The sequence below is a fragment of the Pollicipes pollicipes genome, unplaced genomic scaffold, assembly GCF_011947565.3.
Source record: "Pollicipes pollicipes isolate AB1234 unplaced genomic scaffold, Ppol_2.1 Scaffold_2555;HRSCAF=2994_pilon_pilon_pilon, whole genome shotgun sequence".
In the NCBI taxonomy this organism is placed as follows: Eukaryota; Metazoa; Arthropoda; class Thecostraca; order Pollicipedomorpha; family Pollicipedidae; genus Pollicipes; species Pollicipes pollicipes.
This window is the reverse complement of record NW_023596136.1, coordinates 43,146,618-43,164,490: the sequence shown is the minus strand read 5'-3', so window position 1 is coordinate 43,164,490 and position 17,873 is coordinate 43,146,618. Positions and strand designations below refer to the sequence as shown.

Sequence of the window (17,873 nt, the reverse complement as noted above, 5' to 3'; positions counted from 1 at the left end):
GAATGCCAGTAAGATCACGTCAGATCTCCAGTCGCCAGTGGATTGGGTCGTGTATACAGGCCGGTTTGACTGGACGTGCAGACCAGGTTATGCATGACAAGCTGAGTCATGTGCACCGCCCGACCCAGCAGCGCGCGCCAGACCGGACGCAGTACTCACTCCTCCGTCGCCGGCTGCCCGCCTCGGCCAGGGCGACCAGGGCGCAGCAGAGGACCAGCAGCGGCAGCAGTCTCATGGTGCGGCGGCAGCTGAGGCGGCTGTGCCGGCTGCAGCGGCGTCCGCTCTCTTATGGCCGGCCGACCAGGGCATCGGGGCCTGTCGAGCCCACTCAGCCTGTCGAGGCTGTCAACTGTCCGGGCCGAGGCGCGCGGCTTGGGCGACGGCTGACGCCGCTCCGCCGCCCGCCGGCCACTTTGTCTGACACGGCGGTAAACACATGATCCAGCCGCCTCCCGTGCCGCCGTCAGTCAGAGTCGCGCGCGGCGTGTCGATCTGAGACGCCGCTGTGGGAGTCAAGGGGGTCCAGGCAAGGCTTTGGAAGGAACCGTTCAGCATCATGGAGCGCAGACGGGTCTGTGGTGGAATGTGCTCAACGAATGGTCATTGTTGCGATGAGGTTTCTCTCAATTAGTGACTGAAGTGTATCGTGTTTTCATCTACATCAACAAATCGTCGTAATCGTCTTGCGTGCAGGAGCGCAGGAGCTTGTCCAGGATGGCGAGATAGGGGGACTCGGGGGCGGAGGGATTCGTGTTTGCTCCGTACCGTGTGTACCGTCAAAAGCGTAGCGCTAAATTCTCTCAATGGGTTGGGTTCTTGCCACCAAAGCCTCTTCATCACATGATAGTTTTAATGCCTATTTCCCGATCGCCTTACGTTACGTTTTTACTTATAACTTTGCGCTTTTGCATGATAAATGAGCAAGCTTAACGCAATGCCCACGCTCTCAGGTACAGTAATTGTTGCATTATGCAGGGAAAGGGAAGGCTTAGTGCCTGAGGGTTTGACACGATATCATCTTGGAATATTGAGCACTTACTTGGTTGCGCCGCATGAAGGGAAATGACTACGAACGCCGATAAGATACATATCGGGTGGAGGTTGGCTGCATATTTGTAAAAGAATATCATAAGCTATAGGTGTGATACTTTGCAAGTCGAATGCAGGTACCAGTGTGTATATGCCAAATTTCAGGGGAAGCACTCAATTATGATTCGTGCCATTAGTTGAGAGATAAAGAAGTGCGTTAAAAACAGACTGTCCAGTCTGTTATGAAAATAGGACTATGATACCACATGGGAACGCATGAAGAATAGAACTAAGCATAAGCCAAACCACAGTATTCAGCCTCTGCCCCCCCCCCCCCTTTATTCCTCCTGGATGCTGCTACTTGTGGCATTGGGTGACACCCTCCCCACGTAGCTAGATGGCCTGCTTCAGCGCGTCCAGACAAGGAGCCTTCTGGTGGCAACGCTGGGACACTTTCTGCGACGGTGTGTCCCAGACGCAGTGGTCCAGGTGACCCAGGTCAGGGCAGTTTGGTGGCATCTCGTCCTTTTTGGTGAGGCGGCAGAGTCCAGCGAGGAACTCCAAGTGTCTCGGCTTGCGTGTGAAGGGCGGCAACCTGCAGGAAAAGAAAGCCGGCTAGATGAAACTTCTCGCAGGCCGGCAGCAGCCTATCTTCCAGCAGGAGAATTTACGCACCCAAATATACTTTCGTATTCTGAATTTCCCAAAATCTTGTGTTTTTGCATCCCATGAAACGCCAGTGGTAGACATGAATTCCTTCGAAAACAATATTGGGCTTTCTTGGGTACAGATGGTTTGCCAGAGCCTTCCTCTTCTTGTCACTTTCGTAGATGTCCTGGTTCTGAACATTTAGCGGCCTCCCAAGCATGAATTGTCTCGTATTCTTCTTCTCAAGGTTCTTCTGGTTTGGTTATCTGATCTTCGCACAGGCTTGTTTTGGGATGTACAATCTCTGGCCTTCTGACACATGAGCCAGTCTTCTCAACTTTTCGGATTACCCGGATGATGAATTGCTTTCTCCATTTAAACTTCGTAAACTTGACCACAAAACGAGCTCGCCGGCAATATATCTACATAAAATAGTTTTTAATACTGTGCCGCATTTCCTCTGCACAAGCTGTTGACCTCTTATTAGCTGACGCCAACCATGGCCGGATGGGCTATAGAACAAAAGCAGCAAATCACTTGCTATATTTGTGTCCTGCTTTTTTCGACGTACTGCTCTTTTCCCGCCGGACCTTGGACCAGCAAAGAAGATTTCAGCGACAAAACATGATAGAGATGAATCATTTCGATGAATGGCATACCTACCACGTGTGCATTTTCTCAAACATCTGTAGGATCATTTGTGTGGCGTATACTGGACACGAATCCAGTGAAAATACTGTGTGTTCAAGCTGTCGAAAATGCGTATCTTTGTCTAGTCGAAATAACACCGTTATAGTTGGGAATGTTATAGGGAGCAGCTGGGTACACGTGCGCCGTTTCCAGTGAAAATGTATGCGTGCGAAGACAGACCAGTCAATGAAGTCGATATTTGCTTTTTATTTTACATATGTTGAAACGCAGTGACGTGGGGCTTCATATTTCGTGATCTTGGCTAGTGAAATGTCCTTACTACCTGCACGAATCCGCTTGCTCATAAAACAAAACACCGTCACTTGCAGTAGTTGTCTTATGCTTAACCGTAATTTGTCATCATCAGGAGGCAAAAAATATACGGTAATGAACATTTTTGGGAAATGCAGTTTTTCGTCGCAGATCTATTTCATTTTCCGTTTACAAAATCGAACAGCTGACTTAAAGGAAGCAATGCCGCACTGATACGATTTCCTTTTGTACCCATCGTCTGTCATGAGGCTGCAATGGTGCAATCATTGCAGCGTTTCCTGTGAGCGCCGATTTCGGCTCTTTTTGCTTTTGTAGACAATGCGTTTTCGCATAGAATGACGCAAGCTTTTGGAGCCGTCTTACTTCCTGTTTTCCATAAAGTTGTTATCGGTGCGGACGAAGTTGCTATCGGTGCGGCCGCACGTGCACGGGGATCCATTCTCCCGAGGCACCAAACGCCGAAAATGTGTGTTGACAGCCAACACGGGCCAATCCATAGCCGAGCCGGAAGGGCTCCATCACTTGAAACGCTCGCGCTATCTACGGTTGTGCACAAGGATAAGCCCCTGAGCGCCGGGTCTGTATACAGCGTGCGGTGCGGAGGCGCGTGTCCCCAACACCTTCTCCTCGCTCGTCCCCGCACCCGCGGCGGCCGGGTCAGCTGTTCAAATCTCTCCCCCATCTGCCGTCCGGTAATCAGCCCCCAATTTATACATTATTATTGTGGTGTGCTATTTTATTCGCCGGCGTCATTTGAAATGGATGTACACCGATAACGTGAGAGTTCGGGAGTCGGTCTAGCGGAAAACTGGTCGTTTGCCTGCCGCCCTGTCCACCTGCCCCCCCCCCCCCCCTCGCGCCCGGGTGCCGGGGTCCAGCTGTTCGGGGCACGTGGCCGGCGCCGCGCCACGCGTCAGGTTTGTCTGTGGCGGCACGCGTCACCGCAGGGGCATATGCAGATTGGCTGGCGTCAGGCGGCGGGCATGACTCGTAATTCAGCCGCAGTGTTGTAGTGAACTGCGATGGCCGGTACCGTTAATTGCGATTGATTTTGTTCCTCCCCCGGCACGTCTACGTCCAATGGAAGCTAGTTTGGGTAGAATACGTCAGACTGCCAGCATCGGGTACACAACGCAGCCTTCTAAGGCTGGAGAATCGCCTCCTACCCAGTCTATATTCGTGCTGGTGCGCAGCCCTAGGCGCGAACTTAGAAGGACGCATGTTCACACTCCGACGCACTTGACGTTCTTCGGTGGTTTAGTCACGGCCGTGGCACACGCGTCTCGTGGCCGGCGCCGACTGCATGACGAGAACTAGCGTCTGCCGAGAGTTTGTCACAGCCGGCTGCAGGGACGGGCGAGGCCACAGTCTCGTCAAGCGGCTGGACGTGACAGCCGGGGTTGTCAGTTTTTTGTAAATTGTTGGAGGGGGGCCGAACCGAAGGCCCGACACCCCCCCCCCCACATTTTTTCTCACGGGACTTAGCTCACTTTTTTGTGATGAAACACAATGCATGTTTTTAATTGTTGTATAATTTATAAAAGTCGTTAATTTAAGCAGCGTAGAAGTGGTGAAGAGTTGGATCCAGGGAGCAGGCACTGGACGCACGCGTCACTTGTGATCGACGCATGAAGGCGCACCTTTAGAGGCCGCCTCAGGGCGTCGATGGTGCTGTTCTATGGCGGTCATGGGAGGCGGCACGCAATTTGGTCGTGGAGTACGGGGACGGGGCTAGCCATGAAGGACTTAGGTCATCCCCATATTCCAGAGCTTTTTACTTTAAGCTCTCAAACCATTGCTTGTCTCATGGCGCTAGATATGTGAAGCTTATTGCATCGTTTATCCGCTTCGCTGCTACGATTTGTATCTTGTGGTGAGGGCAGCCACGACTTTTAGTTATGGGAGTGATGCGAGGCGCCACTACGCAGGAAGATCAAAGAAGATCATCTTTGTGTTATGATCATCTTTTACCCACGTTTTTTTTGTAGCATCCCAGCTAAAAAAACTTGGGGGGGGGCAGGGCCCTCACAAAAGAATGCAATCGGCACCCGTGTTGACAGCAGAAACCTGGCCCGAGGAGCCATTGCGTTTGACGTCGGTGACGCTTGAAGGTCGACAGACGCTATGTGGGACGTCGTTACTTCTTTGCTTATCCCATTTGTGCTGGCTGCCGCTATCTAGATGGAATGCGACACACGGCGACATCGATGTCGTATGAGGATATGCTGGGAGTTATGTCACGAGAGTTACGTTACGAGAGTCTAGTATTTCTACTGCGATGCATGCGCGATTCATTCTAAGGTGTTTTGCGCGTCTCAGTTCTCGTTTATGTCACCCTGGCGAGGGCGGATCCAATATTTCGTCAAGGGGATGGGTGGGGGCAAGCAACATCGTGCGGGGCTCCTATAGTTAAGTGTCCCTAAAAAAAGATAGAGCTTTGCCTACTCACGGGGTCTTCACTTTTGCTTGCGACTGATTTTTGGTCGTAACGAGGCCGAGAGACGCCAAGTTTTGTTATGCTTTGTGTGAGAAAGCTGCGTTCGTTCGCCGGTCATGGGCCTCTTCGGAGCCTTTGGGTCACCTCGGAAACCGAGGAGCATGGTTCCGTTCCGTTCCGTTCCGAATCCCCGCTCCCTTTCTCTGAGTCCGCCGCTGGCCCCAGCAGCGTAATAGATGGGTCCCCGACAAATGCACAGGACCATCCATTCAAATATGGAGTACCTGAGATACAATATGGAGGGTCCATGAATGATCGAGTGTGTCCGAGCAGGTTAACAGATAGGACTCCCGGTAAGAGAGTGGGCCCGCCCTTCAAATTGGCAGGCACCCAAGACCGGATGTAGATGGCTCTTGAACGATCGAGTGCGCCCGAGCAAGTTATTAGAAGGGATCCCAACAAGAGCGCTGGGCCCTCCATTCAAAAAAGCTCCCAAAAATAAGTGTGGAGGGCCCCCAAAATCGAGTTAACCCGAGCAGGCTTTCAGATGGCTCCTGACAGAAGCGTAAGGCCCTACATTGAAATATCAGGACTTACTATGCAGGGCCCCCGAACAATCCAGTGTGCCCGAAGAGGAGACGCAAATGAGCTCCCGACAAGAGCATAGGGCACTAAGCAAGTGACGTAGAATTTGAAGGGCCCTGGACCAATGGGCCCATGACTGTATCGTGAGTGTGTCAGCAGGTTAACTGAAACTAACGTGAAGGGCCCCTGGACAACTAAAAATACACCGGTAGGTCAACATGTGGGGGCCCGCCTATAGCGTGTAGAGCCTTTCGGGCAAATGGAAAGAATCTGTGAAAGGCCCCTGATTCACGAGAGTGCCCCGACATACTAGCAGGAAGGGCCACGGCAACAGCACATGGCCCTCCGAGCAAATGCAAAGAAGCCGAGGGCAACGTAGAAGGTTCCTTAACGATCGGATCTACCCTGCAAGTGGACATATAGGACCCCGGAATCACCATAGGGCCTTTGGACAGCGTAATGAGCCTTAAAATCTTCCAATCATCATCCTTTCAATTAGAACAGAGTAGTTTTTATTTACTCACCGATCGTCTATTTTTGTTTGCGACTGTTCATGGTCACCTGCGAGCCCAAAGAAGCCCAATTCTGCAGCACTTAGCGTAAAAACTGCGCTTGTTCGGCCGGCTATGGGCCTCTTCGGAGCCTATTGGGCCCCTTCAGGGCCCAAGGGATGGGCTTGGCACTGTGGTCCCCTTCTGTATCGCCCCCTACACCCAAGAGCTATCTCCAGCACCATAAAAATCATTGCGCGACGATCGGTCATCCCACAGTTTCCCCTCTTATACACGGGCGAGTTTTACTTTACACTTTGGTGTTGGTATTCGCAAACGTAAATCCGACCGAAACGGGATAGCGTGATGCCTCCCAGCTGTGTTGGTACCCCAACGGCTTTCATACAACATTATCACCGCCACTTCTGTATTTATAAAACTGGAACAAAGCCTGTCCCCGTACAAAAGTATTGCAAAACGATGGTTGGCACCAATTAACGCTACGAAACATACCATCACGATCACAGATCTGACGTTTGTCTTCATGATTCGAACCCAAACGTCAACAAGCGGATAGCTTGACAACGATTGCTTACGCATGGACGCACTGCACAGCAGCTGCTCGCGCGTGAGGGACGCGGTGCCCGCTCAGTGACACCGATGCGTGCATCTTTTGCATGTTGCCTATGTTTTTCGTATTGCACGTAAAAGAATAAATATCGTGAAATGTAATCGCTATGCTCGGTCTACGGTCAAAGTCTTCCGCTTCAATACCACAAGCTACATACATTACGCCGTCACGCACCGTTTTAACGAGAGGTCACCCGCCACTAGCGTTCGAAATCGTGTCAATGTCAGCAGCACCCACTCGGAATAGTGTCAATGTCGATCCTAAAACAGACCTCTGAAGCGTCAGGCGATTCCACTGAACATGTCTGGCATTGCGTGTCGGAGCGCAGGCTCTCGGACGTCAGGCCGGCGCCCCGCTCCGCACCGGACGCTGCTACGCCGGTGGTGTGAACCAGAGCGGCCGTTGTGGGACGGCCGCCTCGGCCGGCGGCGGTGGCAGGCGGGGGCCCGGCGGCGACACGGATGCCGGCGGCGTGATGGCGGCCGGCGGCGGCTCGGTCGGCCCCTCGCCACCTGAGCGGATCACGCTGGCGCGGCCGCACCCCCAGTCCACAGCCAGCCCGCCCGCTGGCAGCGCCGGCGACGGCGCCGCCGCCGCACCCCCACCGCCGCTGTCCCAGCGCCGCCGCCGCCGCGCAGCCGGCTCGCAGCAGCAGCAGTCTAAGCCGCGCGCCGGCCCGCGCAGCTCGTCGCACCTGCCATCTGGCGACCCGGCGTCGATACTACATCTGCGTTTTTCGCCGCGGGGTTGTTCTGCTCGGCTAGCGTGGCACCCATACAGCTGATGGGTAGCGTTTGCCGTGTTACAGCGCATCACCATCTGCGGAGGAAATGTGATTGTGCGTCGGTTTTCAAGTAAGTTCAGGTCGGTCAACTTAGACTTATAGAGTTTCAGTCATGCGTAATGTCACCAGAGAGCTTTCTGGAATTCAATGGAGCCTCCACCTTGCACGAGGTCAAAACGGTTTCCGTTTAGGGGTGCATCCACATCACTAGCAAGAAGGTACATCACCCTGAAAACGTTGTTTATGGTTTAGAAAAGATCTAGGCACTCATATTCTAAAAAGCTAAAAAGGTTAGAAAAGTGAAAACAGTCCTAAATAGTTAGATAATTTGTTTAAAATGAAACAGTCTTAAAAGTTAAAACATGAAATGGTTCCAGCAGTTTTGCAACTCTAAAAAGCAAAACCAGAAGTAACGACATTCTATACACAACTTCTTAATTGCACTACCTTTGTGCGCGTAGCACTACCAAGACCCCCAATGCCCACTGACTGGCACCAGAGGGCCCTGTTGACCCACCTCGGGTTCAACTTTGACAGTCTCCAGCCTCAATGGACGTTCAGAGCTGGGAATGTCACCATCCAGTCGGTCTGGCGCGGCGTAGGTGCCTGGAACACGACATCACGCTGCTGATCGTCCGGAACACAGCCAGAGAGGCGCATCAAACACACAACGACGATGTCAAGTCCACCATACTGGTTCGCCGGACGTCCGTGCTTCAAAACACAGTAGCAATAGGTCCCTTTCATGCCCTGGATAGGACGGGCCGCCGCTCCTGCCAGCGTATGGAGACATGCATGCCGATACCACTACCACGCCACCATCACCGCCCGTGGCGGATAAAATGAACAGATGCAACGGGGTCACCGCTGCACACCAAACTGCTGGCGGGTGGCGCCCCCCCCCCCCCCTCAAGCACACACGCATACACTCCATGAACATCCACGATGTCTGGCCGTCACCACGCGCTACGGGACGGCACCTGCCTACTTGAAGTCTGCCAGAGTGTCATTGCTGCGCTAGACCCGCCCGCGATGCCACCGGCCAAATACTCGTGTATATGCACCCGATCGGAGCCTCGAAGATCTAGGTGACCTCTCAAACTCGGACGGACAAGGCTTCATCAGCCCCGGTGTTCTCCTCCATCACAACCTTCACTGACTTACTGACAGACTGGAGGCAGAGTTCAGAGCTTTGCTTAATCAAAGTGGGGGAGGCTGACCTGCGTCGCACGCGTCCAGTTCGCTGGGTCGCTCTGCCTTGAGGCACACGCCGTCGTCCAGAAGAGAGCCGTCCATGACCACGCCTGCGTACTCCGTCCGGCTGGGGGGAGGGGGGGGGGCAGTGCACGACTTAGCGAAATGTAATAACAGCGTCGACCTGCACAGCCCGTAGCTTCTGTCAAGCATGACGTAAATGAGCAGACATTCCGGTTCAGTCAGGTATTCTGTGTGTAAACAGACGACCCTGTTCGGTTCGGAGCAGGCTCAGTTTTCCCAGGTCGCATCTGACTCACGTGAGTACGTAGTTGATGCACAGGATCATCTGGTCCCGGGCGTTCTTGCTGCTGCACACCACGGTGGCGCACGTCTGCAGCCACGTGTAGCCGCCATTTTTGCTCAGCAGGCGGTAGTAGTTGGTGAGCACCTGGCCTTTGTTTAGCACTAAAAACACCGGAACCGGTTGTCAGTTGATAACAGCTCATGGAGGCTGCACTCATATGTTCAAGCTTTTTGATAGGGTCGGTAGATGACGCGTTTCTTTCTAACGTGAATCGTGTGTTTTTTAAATACGTCTCTTTGTGGTGCTGTCATATTTCCACAAAAGGGCTGCAAAGTATTATGCGGCACATGGCGACAGGGTTTAAATCATTTCAAAGTGATTCATTTCGTGTAGTTAGCAACCATTAACACCGTTACCATCAGGGCTTTACAACGCACTCAGCTGCTGATGCTGTATGGTGTCGCCTGCTTCTCACCCTGACAGGAAGGGCGGGCATCGCGACGAATCAAACCCAGTGCTTTTGGTTTCCCAAACGCGCATCTTGATCACTATGCTATCGGCATTTCAGTCATTCATCACCCCGAAGCGTCTAAAAAGTTGCCTTTCCAACCAGCTTACGGTCTACATGCGCCTTCCTCAGATGGTGCACATCAGCGCCGTGGCAGAGCGTGTAAAGGCTGCGACCCGTCAGCGCCTCCGACGTGAAGTTCAGGTGGTCAGGTACTCTGAAAACACACAAACCCAATGCCGTATTGCTCACTGACAGCTCAACAGTCAACGAACTCTTCGCATGAGAAGCATTACAATGCCAATCGATAGTCCTCGTCAATCTTGACACGGAACTGCCCAATTGATATCGGTCACCTTACTGATGACGTCACAGGTCAGCGGATGCCGTAAACAATCGTGAGGATCTTCGTGCACCTTCAGGGCGCTCTAACTGCGAAATGATAGCCACATGGGCTTAAAACGCTACCACACGAAAGAGCATGTCCCGACGTTTCAGAATCGTGTTATGGTGTCAATGCTAAATGTCAGATCAGGTCAAGGCCATGCCAGGCCAGTTACAGGTCAAGGGCATGCCAGATCAGGGTCAGAGGTCGTTTCATTTAACATGAATTTGGGGGTGCTCTTTTAGTTTACATGATATACGGAAGTCTTTGGTTTTGAAGTGTGTCCGTTACACCGATTTATGCATCCCAATGGTGGTAACAAATACAAATGCAACAAAATACCACACAAAATAAAATGGTTGGCACTTAAAAATACAGATACAAATACAACTAAAAATAAGGAAAAATAAAGAAAAATAAGGAAAAATAAAGAACACAAAATAAATGGTTTGGCACTTAAAACTTGACCACATATGACATGTGGTGTCGACCTAGTGTGACATAGTACAATATGACTAATCTTGGCTGGCGTAAAGTCACACCAGCCGACAGTCTACACCAAAACTATCCAAAACAAAAAATGGCATTGAAAATCTGGTGTACATACCCATGCAATCCGGAACTTATTCTCAGAACTCGCAGGGGATATACTTCTCCGCCCCCCAACAATCAACAATTAAAATGCTGAATTTAAAAACACTGCCATTAGAGTGAAATCATGCACCATACAACGCACAACACAGCAGAGAATCGTCTCCGGCTGCAGCAAACAAACCTAAGGTTATCAGTGTGTGGAGGCACCGCGTACCCCGTTGCCAGCGTGGGGCCGCGTCCATCGTCTGACCCGTCGGCCGGCTGGTGCTCACCGGGGCTCGCAGTGGGCGATCCGGAAGTCGAACGTTAGCCTGGTGACGAACGCCTGGCCGTCGAGACGAAACTCGTGCGCGCTGGGCGGCGGCAGAGCCACGGCCACGGCCACCAGCCCTAGCAGGCGGACCTGCCGGCGGCGCGGCGAACAGGCGACCGCCGGCCGCAGCCGACACTGCAGCAGCAACGCCTGCGGACGCACGGCGGGCGTGAAATGACGTCACCGCCGGCCGCAGCCGACACTGCAGCAGCAACGCCTGCGGACGCGCGGCGGCCGTTGAATGACGTCACTGACGCGATGGAGCGGTATTCCACGGACAAAGTGACGGCATGCGTTGCAAGGTACCGATTCACTTTGCAATACGCTCAGTGAGAATTGCCTTTTGCGCTTTGGCCCCGAAATGTTTCGAAAGAAGAAATGTCCAGCAACGGGGCGAAGGTCGGTTAAAAAACCTGACGGACACCCTATACCATACTTCCAAAGTCCTTTAAGTTGCACATGTCGCGAAAGCTAAACGAAACTACCAACGTTGTCAGGCCCATTCAGACCGATAGTTTCGCCGCACAAAAACTTCAGCTCGGCGGTAGTTGAGCCACATCTCGCCGACCTCGCCTGTGTTCTAACGCGACGTTGACGTTCTGTTCTCACTTTCCGTCGCCTGTGTTCTCACCCGGTATCCTGGCGTCCTGAGATGGCATCCCCGCTTGGTCAGCGTGGACTTCATACGAACACAAACGGCCCTCTCTAGCCCACGAAAAGCGCTGTTGGTCTCCACTGTCATGGCGGCGTTCACTGCAACAGGGTAGCAGAGTGCTCGGTGGAACGGTCGTGGGCTTGGGCGATCACACTGCAACCGCCGCTGGAACTAAGACAGCGCAATACTAGCATCAGTCGAGGTGCTCTCAAAGCCAGGTTTACGAGACGTGACCATAGGGAATTGCACGCCTTCCCATAAGTCTAGCGTCCGAGTAAAATATAGCCAGTCCCGTCCCTGCAGACGGATCCATTCGTTTGCAGGACACCTGTAACACGCGTGGCATGATGAGTTGGCGCATGCATGGGTGAATCCGCCGCGTCTCACAGATACGCAACACTGAATCGGGTGATTGCTGTTTGGACTACAGGGTGTGTGTAAGAGAAACAGAGACAGATTCATAGTTCTAGCTTACTTTTATTTGCTTTCCGTGGCGATGACAAACTGAAACCATGATGCGTATTTGGAATGAGATGGATGCTTACCCATTTTTTATGCCCAGTTTGACAACCTGCAGGAAGCATTCTGTCTTCCAGAAACTGCACTAGGTGCGGTGAGAAAATGGGCTTAAAGACGACTGGTGCGTAGAACATGGCACTGTGCCTATCAGATACCAGTTTCAAATGGCAGCTTGGAGATTTTACGAAGGTTTTGATCGTGATTTACTGCCAACTTCAAAATCCTTATTGAGTGATTATGTGGAATAATTAGATTCTGCGGATCCAGTGTTAACAAAATGAAAAGAAGCGTGGACTCGTGACAGACCATTGTGACTGTGTGAGTGCTACCGCACGCGCAGTAGGTACCGCATGGCGAAGATGCATATGGGTGTCATCGTCCAAGAAGCGATGCTCACAGACACATACACGAATTAGTTTCACTGTCCTGATTGTAGATATCCACAGGTCGACTAGCGTCACACCATCCGCTGAGGTGGGGGGGGGGAGGGGTAGGGCACCACCCAAAACGTATCTCGCCGTCCGAGTTGTGGGTACCCATCATCCCACAGGTGTCTCGCCGTCCGGGTCGTGGGTGCCTGCCATCCCACAGGTGTCTTATCATCCGGGTTGTGGGTACTCACCATCCCACAGGTGTCCGTCCGGGTTGTGGGTACTCACCATCCTACAGGTGTTCGTCCGTGTTGTGGGTACCCACCATCCTACAGGTGTCTTATCGTCCGGGTTGTGGGTACCCACCATCCCACAGGTGTCTCACCGTCCGGGTTGTGGGTATTCACCATCCTACAGGTGTCCGTCCGGGTCGTGGGTGTCTGACATCCCACAGATGTCTTATCATCCGGGTTGTGGGTACTCACCATCCTACAGGTGTCCGTCCGGGTTGTGGGTGCCCACCATCCCACAGGTGTCTCACCGTCCGGGTTGTGGGTGCCCACCATCCCACAGGTGTCTCACCGTCCGGGTTGTGGGTGCCCACGGGTCCGGCGCGCTCGTCGCCGGGCGGGGCCAGCGGCCGGCCGTGGCTGAGCGTCAGCCCGGTGAGTGCCGCGAACTCGGCATGGTCCTGCGCGTGGATGTAGTCGAAGATGCTGCTGCCGCACATCTCCACCTGCGCAGTGCGACAGAGGGTGTGATCTTATTGCCACACACTGCCGGACATGCTGCTGCCACACACATCCACATGCTCAACACGTCAGGCAGCGTGAGGAGTCGATCACCACCTTTTATCTGTCTCTGGAACCGATTCGCACAGTCCCCAGTCCCCAGTCCCCAGTCCTAGTGAGTTCGCGCATTTGCGGCCTTCTCAATACCAGGCGTGTCTGACGCCCGACAACCGACAGCAAACGAGCGGCACGTAGTTGTCGTCCACTCCAACACTGTCAGTGTATGGAGCTGGCCATATAGCGGATAGCCCGGCTCGGCACGCAGGACCCCACGCGAGGGGGGGGGGGGGGAGCGGAGCAGCGGGGAGGCACGCCATGACAGGAACAGGCCGGGCTAGGAGGCCAAGTCGTGCGCGACCTGGAGTCCGAACACCAAGTGATTCAAGCTTAAGCCGACAATACAGCCAATTCATGCGAAGCTCCCTTGGCATGTTTAGGACTGAAAGGCACGCAGCCGCCTGCCTTCATTTGCCCTCGCATACGCCGCGGGCCATGTCCGGTCTCCGGCGCTGTTGTCACTCATGCAGCTCCCGAAGAGAGCACGGCGGGTGCACCGGCCGCGTACAGTGACCGCAATAAGCGCGGGCGAGTGGCACAGGAGCCCTGATCGCGATCCTCATTGGGGGACATGTTTACAGCCTGTTTCTCGCTACAAGCTGACAGGCAGGAGACCGCGCGACGGGTGGGGCCTCATGCAGCGCGCACATATCAGCGCAGCAGATCGTGTAATGGATGCTAAGCCCATTACATCCTGTCCAGACAAGCACATCACGATGGTCAGATTGCGATGGCATGGGGCGTTTCAAAGCCGTGCCTCGGTCACTCAGCACATTCATTCACCAGGGGAGGAATTTACTGAACAGCTGGCGTGCTACATATGTGTAAAAGTCGACGCGGGTCCACCTAGAAAGAACGAAGGTACCAACCTGGGATAGCCCTAGATATATGGACACCGTTTCTGAGATGTACAAAAATCTTCCATCAGCTCCTAGTGTGAAGGCGAATCCATCCAAGGACTGAAACAGGGGAACACTTTCGATGAGCAAACGCTTATATAAGCGACCATACAGATCATGGCACAGCACAGCATGAGAGTTTACGCGCGATTGCAGTACTGGAGGTGCTCTTTAACACCTTCGATGTGAAGCGAATAACTCTGCAATGAGATGGTGGAGAAATTCGCGAAGGAGCCTAACAATTTGCGCCGTTTTTAGCATATGCCCGGTTGGCCGGTTGAATGCAACGCATATGGATATGGGGGGAATATTGGCCACCATGAGATTTCAAATATGTTAAGAGGGCTGGAGACATCGAGTGAACAGGGTGAGTAGGGAGCTATGTGAACTTATTTGTGTTCAAATTTTAAAGTCCGTTAGTCGCTACCTCTAGGTTTGATATGGTCAAGTAAGGTCAAACTTCAGATCGGGTTCCGAGGTGGTCTGAGACCTCATGCTATCAGCTTTAACATGGATGCCCCTTATAAGCAAAATGTCATCGGTATTCATATCAGATCATTTACCTTAGTGGACATTTAAAGGGTAAAAATGACCAAAAACCTCCAATATCGTTAAAAAGCCTCTCCCGATAGCCCAGCTGGTTAGAGCCCCTGCCTTCCGATTCATCCATCCATGGCGGGATGGGCTCGAGTCAGTTCAGGAGCACGCCATTGCCTTTAACAAACATGGCCTGCAGCCGGTGGCAGCGGCTGCGCTAAAGATCAGGTGACGGCAGAGGTCAGGAGACACCGCGCCGAGCATTGCGGCATGTTAAACTTTTGCTAACAAATTTTGCCGTTGACATGGAATTGCACGATCGGATACTAGGAGTCTGGGCTCGCACAAGCACTGCTTATCGTGACCTCTCATTCCAGAAATCCACCCACTCGAAAAGCTCTGATTTAGTCGTAAAATATTGCGTTTACTCTATTGTGTGAGCAGCCTTTTCAGCTGTATTAGTCCATTGCACAGCCGTGCAATACACACGCACAATACCCACAGGATACGTGCGTTAAATATATTATTTTTGTTCCTGGGCACCGACAACGGGATTCATAGATCTTGGATCAATCAGTGGGTCAAGCAGTGACATCAAGACTTACCTGAAGTATATGGGCTCCCTGGTGGCAATCATACGCATCTGCAGCAGCTGTCGGAATCCCCCGGGGTCGGATGTGTGGGCCTGTAACGTAAGAAATCTGCGATCGATGTGCATAATGCTTAGTGGGACGTCTACCCACGCATGTCACTAGCCTACCGAGGCCGTTAACGCCAGCCTGCCCGCTGGAAGCCAGGGTTGGTGAGAGCTGTCTGCCGAGAAAATCACGCCCTAATCTCCCGAGACAAAAAGCCTTACGTTGTATACATCCGGCAGCTCGCATCCATGAGACGGTGGACTCGACTTCGTGGACGACACGATGCAGCTGGGCAATGATGCATTGGTAGCCGTAAATTGAAATTATATCGCAACTAAATCATCGCTCAGCACAGACCGTGTTGTTGCCTCAGTCCCTGGCTCAATGTAATGGCTATGCCGGCGAGAAATACCGGTCAAATAAGCCGCATCATAACGGGTTTTCTTGATATAGTGCTACACATTTCGTGTAACACTCCAAACACATGCGTTGGGCTTGTTTCTCAGTGCTACAGCCGAGTGTAGTACACGGTAGTGCCGGAGCGCCCACGACCCCAGTGCCGGAGCGCGCACGCAGTCTCGGTTCCGAGTAGTTCGGTGTACCGAGCCTGCACCGGAGCCGGAGAGTGTGCCAACGTGTCTAGAGCCTCCGCCGGAGTCGCAGAGCGTGCCAGCGTGTCTGGAGCCTCCACCGGAGTCGCAGAGCGTGCTAGCGTGTCTGGAGCCTCCATCGTAGTCGCAGAGCGTGCCAGCGTGTCTGGAGCCTCCGCCGGAGTCGAAAGAGCGTGCCAGCGTGACCCGAGCCTCCACCGCAGCTGGGGAGCGTGCCAGCATGACCGGATCCTGCGCCGGTGCCAGAGAGCGTGCCAGCGTGACCAGAGCCTGCGCCGGAGCCGGAGAGTGTGCCAACGTGTCCGAAGCCGGCGGCACAGGTCTGCGTGAGCTGAGCTAGCGTGTGCGACTAGCGTCAGAAGTTACGTGACGTCGATGCAGCGGCAGGATAGCCCAGAAATGCCCCCGTTTCTGGTATACGCATCTACCGTGTGACGCTCATATCAGGGTGAGACTGAGCACCACTTAATTCAGTATCGTTTGCTTTCGTAGAGACAGTCATGCCAACTGAACGAGATTCAACTCATGCTCCGAGAATAATGCAATCCCTGCAAAAGTATGCCACTTGCTTCCACGTGGGAGACAGTCCACGAGATCTTGTGACCGTGATGTAGTTAGTATTTATTGCATTAGTTCTCTCCTTACATCGCAGAGCACGCCGTAAATCGTGACACTTCTAAAAATGTGCAAAGTGATGCCGTTGCCACGCCAATCATTCTCCAGAGCAATGCCTTTTAGAACCGGACTTGACCCTCCCACACACTATTCAAATGCACCCCCTAAATGAGCCACGCACAATATTCCTACGCCAGGCTGTGGAAGTTATGAACTAGCGTCGAGAATATTCGGCGTCGGTCAACGTGCTGGAAGCCGCAGCGCCGAGAGATAGCGTGAATCCTTATCACCGGCTGCTGCCGCTGCTGAGCATGAACGCCTTGATGAGTGGATCAAAAGCAGCCCGAACTTCGCACCCAATACCGAGACGACCATTTACCGGCAAAACTGCAATATAGTCTTAACAATAGCCCATTCGGTATCAACATAGTACTCCAGAGGCTGGTGGGTCAACCGTAGTTGTAGTCGTCTTCTCTTGCGCCTTTTGGTCAAGATCGTGCATTATTGCACGCTTCACTACGCCGGGATTATACGACAGAGTTCGCTGTAGAGCTCCAACCCCAGCCCCAGCCCCAGCCCCAGCCCCAGTCCCAGTCCCAGTCCCAGTCCCAGTCCCAGTCCCAGTCCCAGTCCCAGTCCCAGTCCCAGGCCCAGTCCCAGTCCCAGTCCCAGCCCAGCCTCAGCCTCAGCCCAGCCTCAGCCCCAGCCCCAGCCCAGCCCAGTCCCAGTCCAGTCCCAGTCCCAGTCCCAGTCCCAGTCCCAGTCCCAGTCCCAGTCCCAGTCCCAGTCCCAGTCCCAGTCCCAGTCCCAGTCCCAGTCCCAGCTCCAAACAAAGCCCAGTCCCAGCCAAACCCACGTCCCAAGCCCCAGCCCAAGGCGCCGGCCCCAGCTCCCAGGCCCCAGCCTCCAGCCGCACGCGGCCGTGAGCACGCGTGTAAACCGGGATCGGTTTATCGGTTCCCGTGGCTTGGTCACCGGGAGAGGCTAATACGTCATTGTCAGACCTTTCAGACACGGCTCCATTGCCGGCGTGAAAAGAACACAATTACGAAGCTTGTAGCATGCTGAATATGAAGCTCACTTCTGATATGTGACAGGGTCGATTTTGGGCATGTTTTAGGTCAGAGCCGTACCGACCAGCCGGTCAGCTAAGGTGGCAACGTGACATGTTTTCGCACAGTTACATAGGGAAACTGCGTACAATCGGTCAGTACCATGTTCCTGCATACACATGGCCCTGCATGTCTGAATTAAGATGGTTGTAACCAGAAAGATCGTTAGTGTATTCTCAAGCATTTATTTCGATGGGGC

General features: G+C 53.3%; 1 protein-coding gene across 1 annotated transcript in view; it reads right to left on the bottom strand.

The window, feature by feature from the left end:
* Positions 1-17,873, bottom strand: part of LOC119101562 (protein trachealess) — a 42,786-nt gene that overhangs the window by 684 nt on the left and 24,229 nt on the right. The window contains exons 3-12 of the mRNA XM_037224910.1: positions 15,304-15,383; positions 14,132-14,221; positions 12,997-13,150; positions 11,501-11,622; positions 10,829-11,019; positions 9,688-9,794; positions 9,083-9,230; positions 8,789-8,889; positions 8,086-8,174; positions 7,429-7,603 (exon numbers count right to left, since the gene is read on the bottom strand). Of these exons, the coding sequence (XP_037080805.1) occupies positions 7,429-7,603; positions 8,086-8,174; positions 8,789-8,889; positions 9,083-9,230; positions 9,688-9,794; positions 10,829-11,019; positions 11,501-11,622; positions 12,997-13,150; positions 14,132-14,221; positions 15,304-15,383 (1,257 nt within the window). The remainder of the gene's footprint in view (positions 1-7,428; positions 7,604-8,085; positions 8,175-8,788; positions 8,890-9,082; positions 9,231-9,687; positions 9,795-10,828; positions 11,020-11,500; positions 11,623-12,996; positions 13,151-14,131; positions 14,222-15,303; positions 15,384-17,873) is intronic.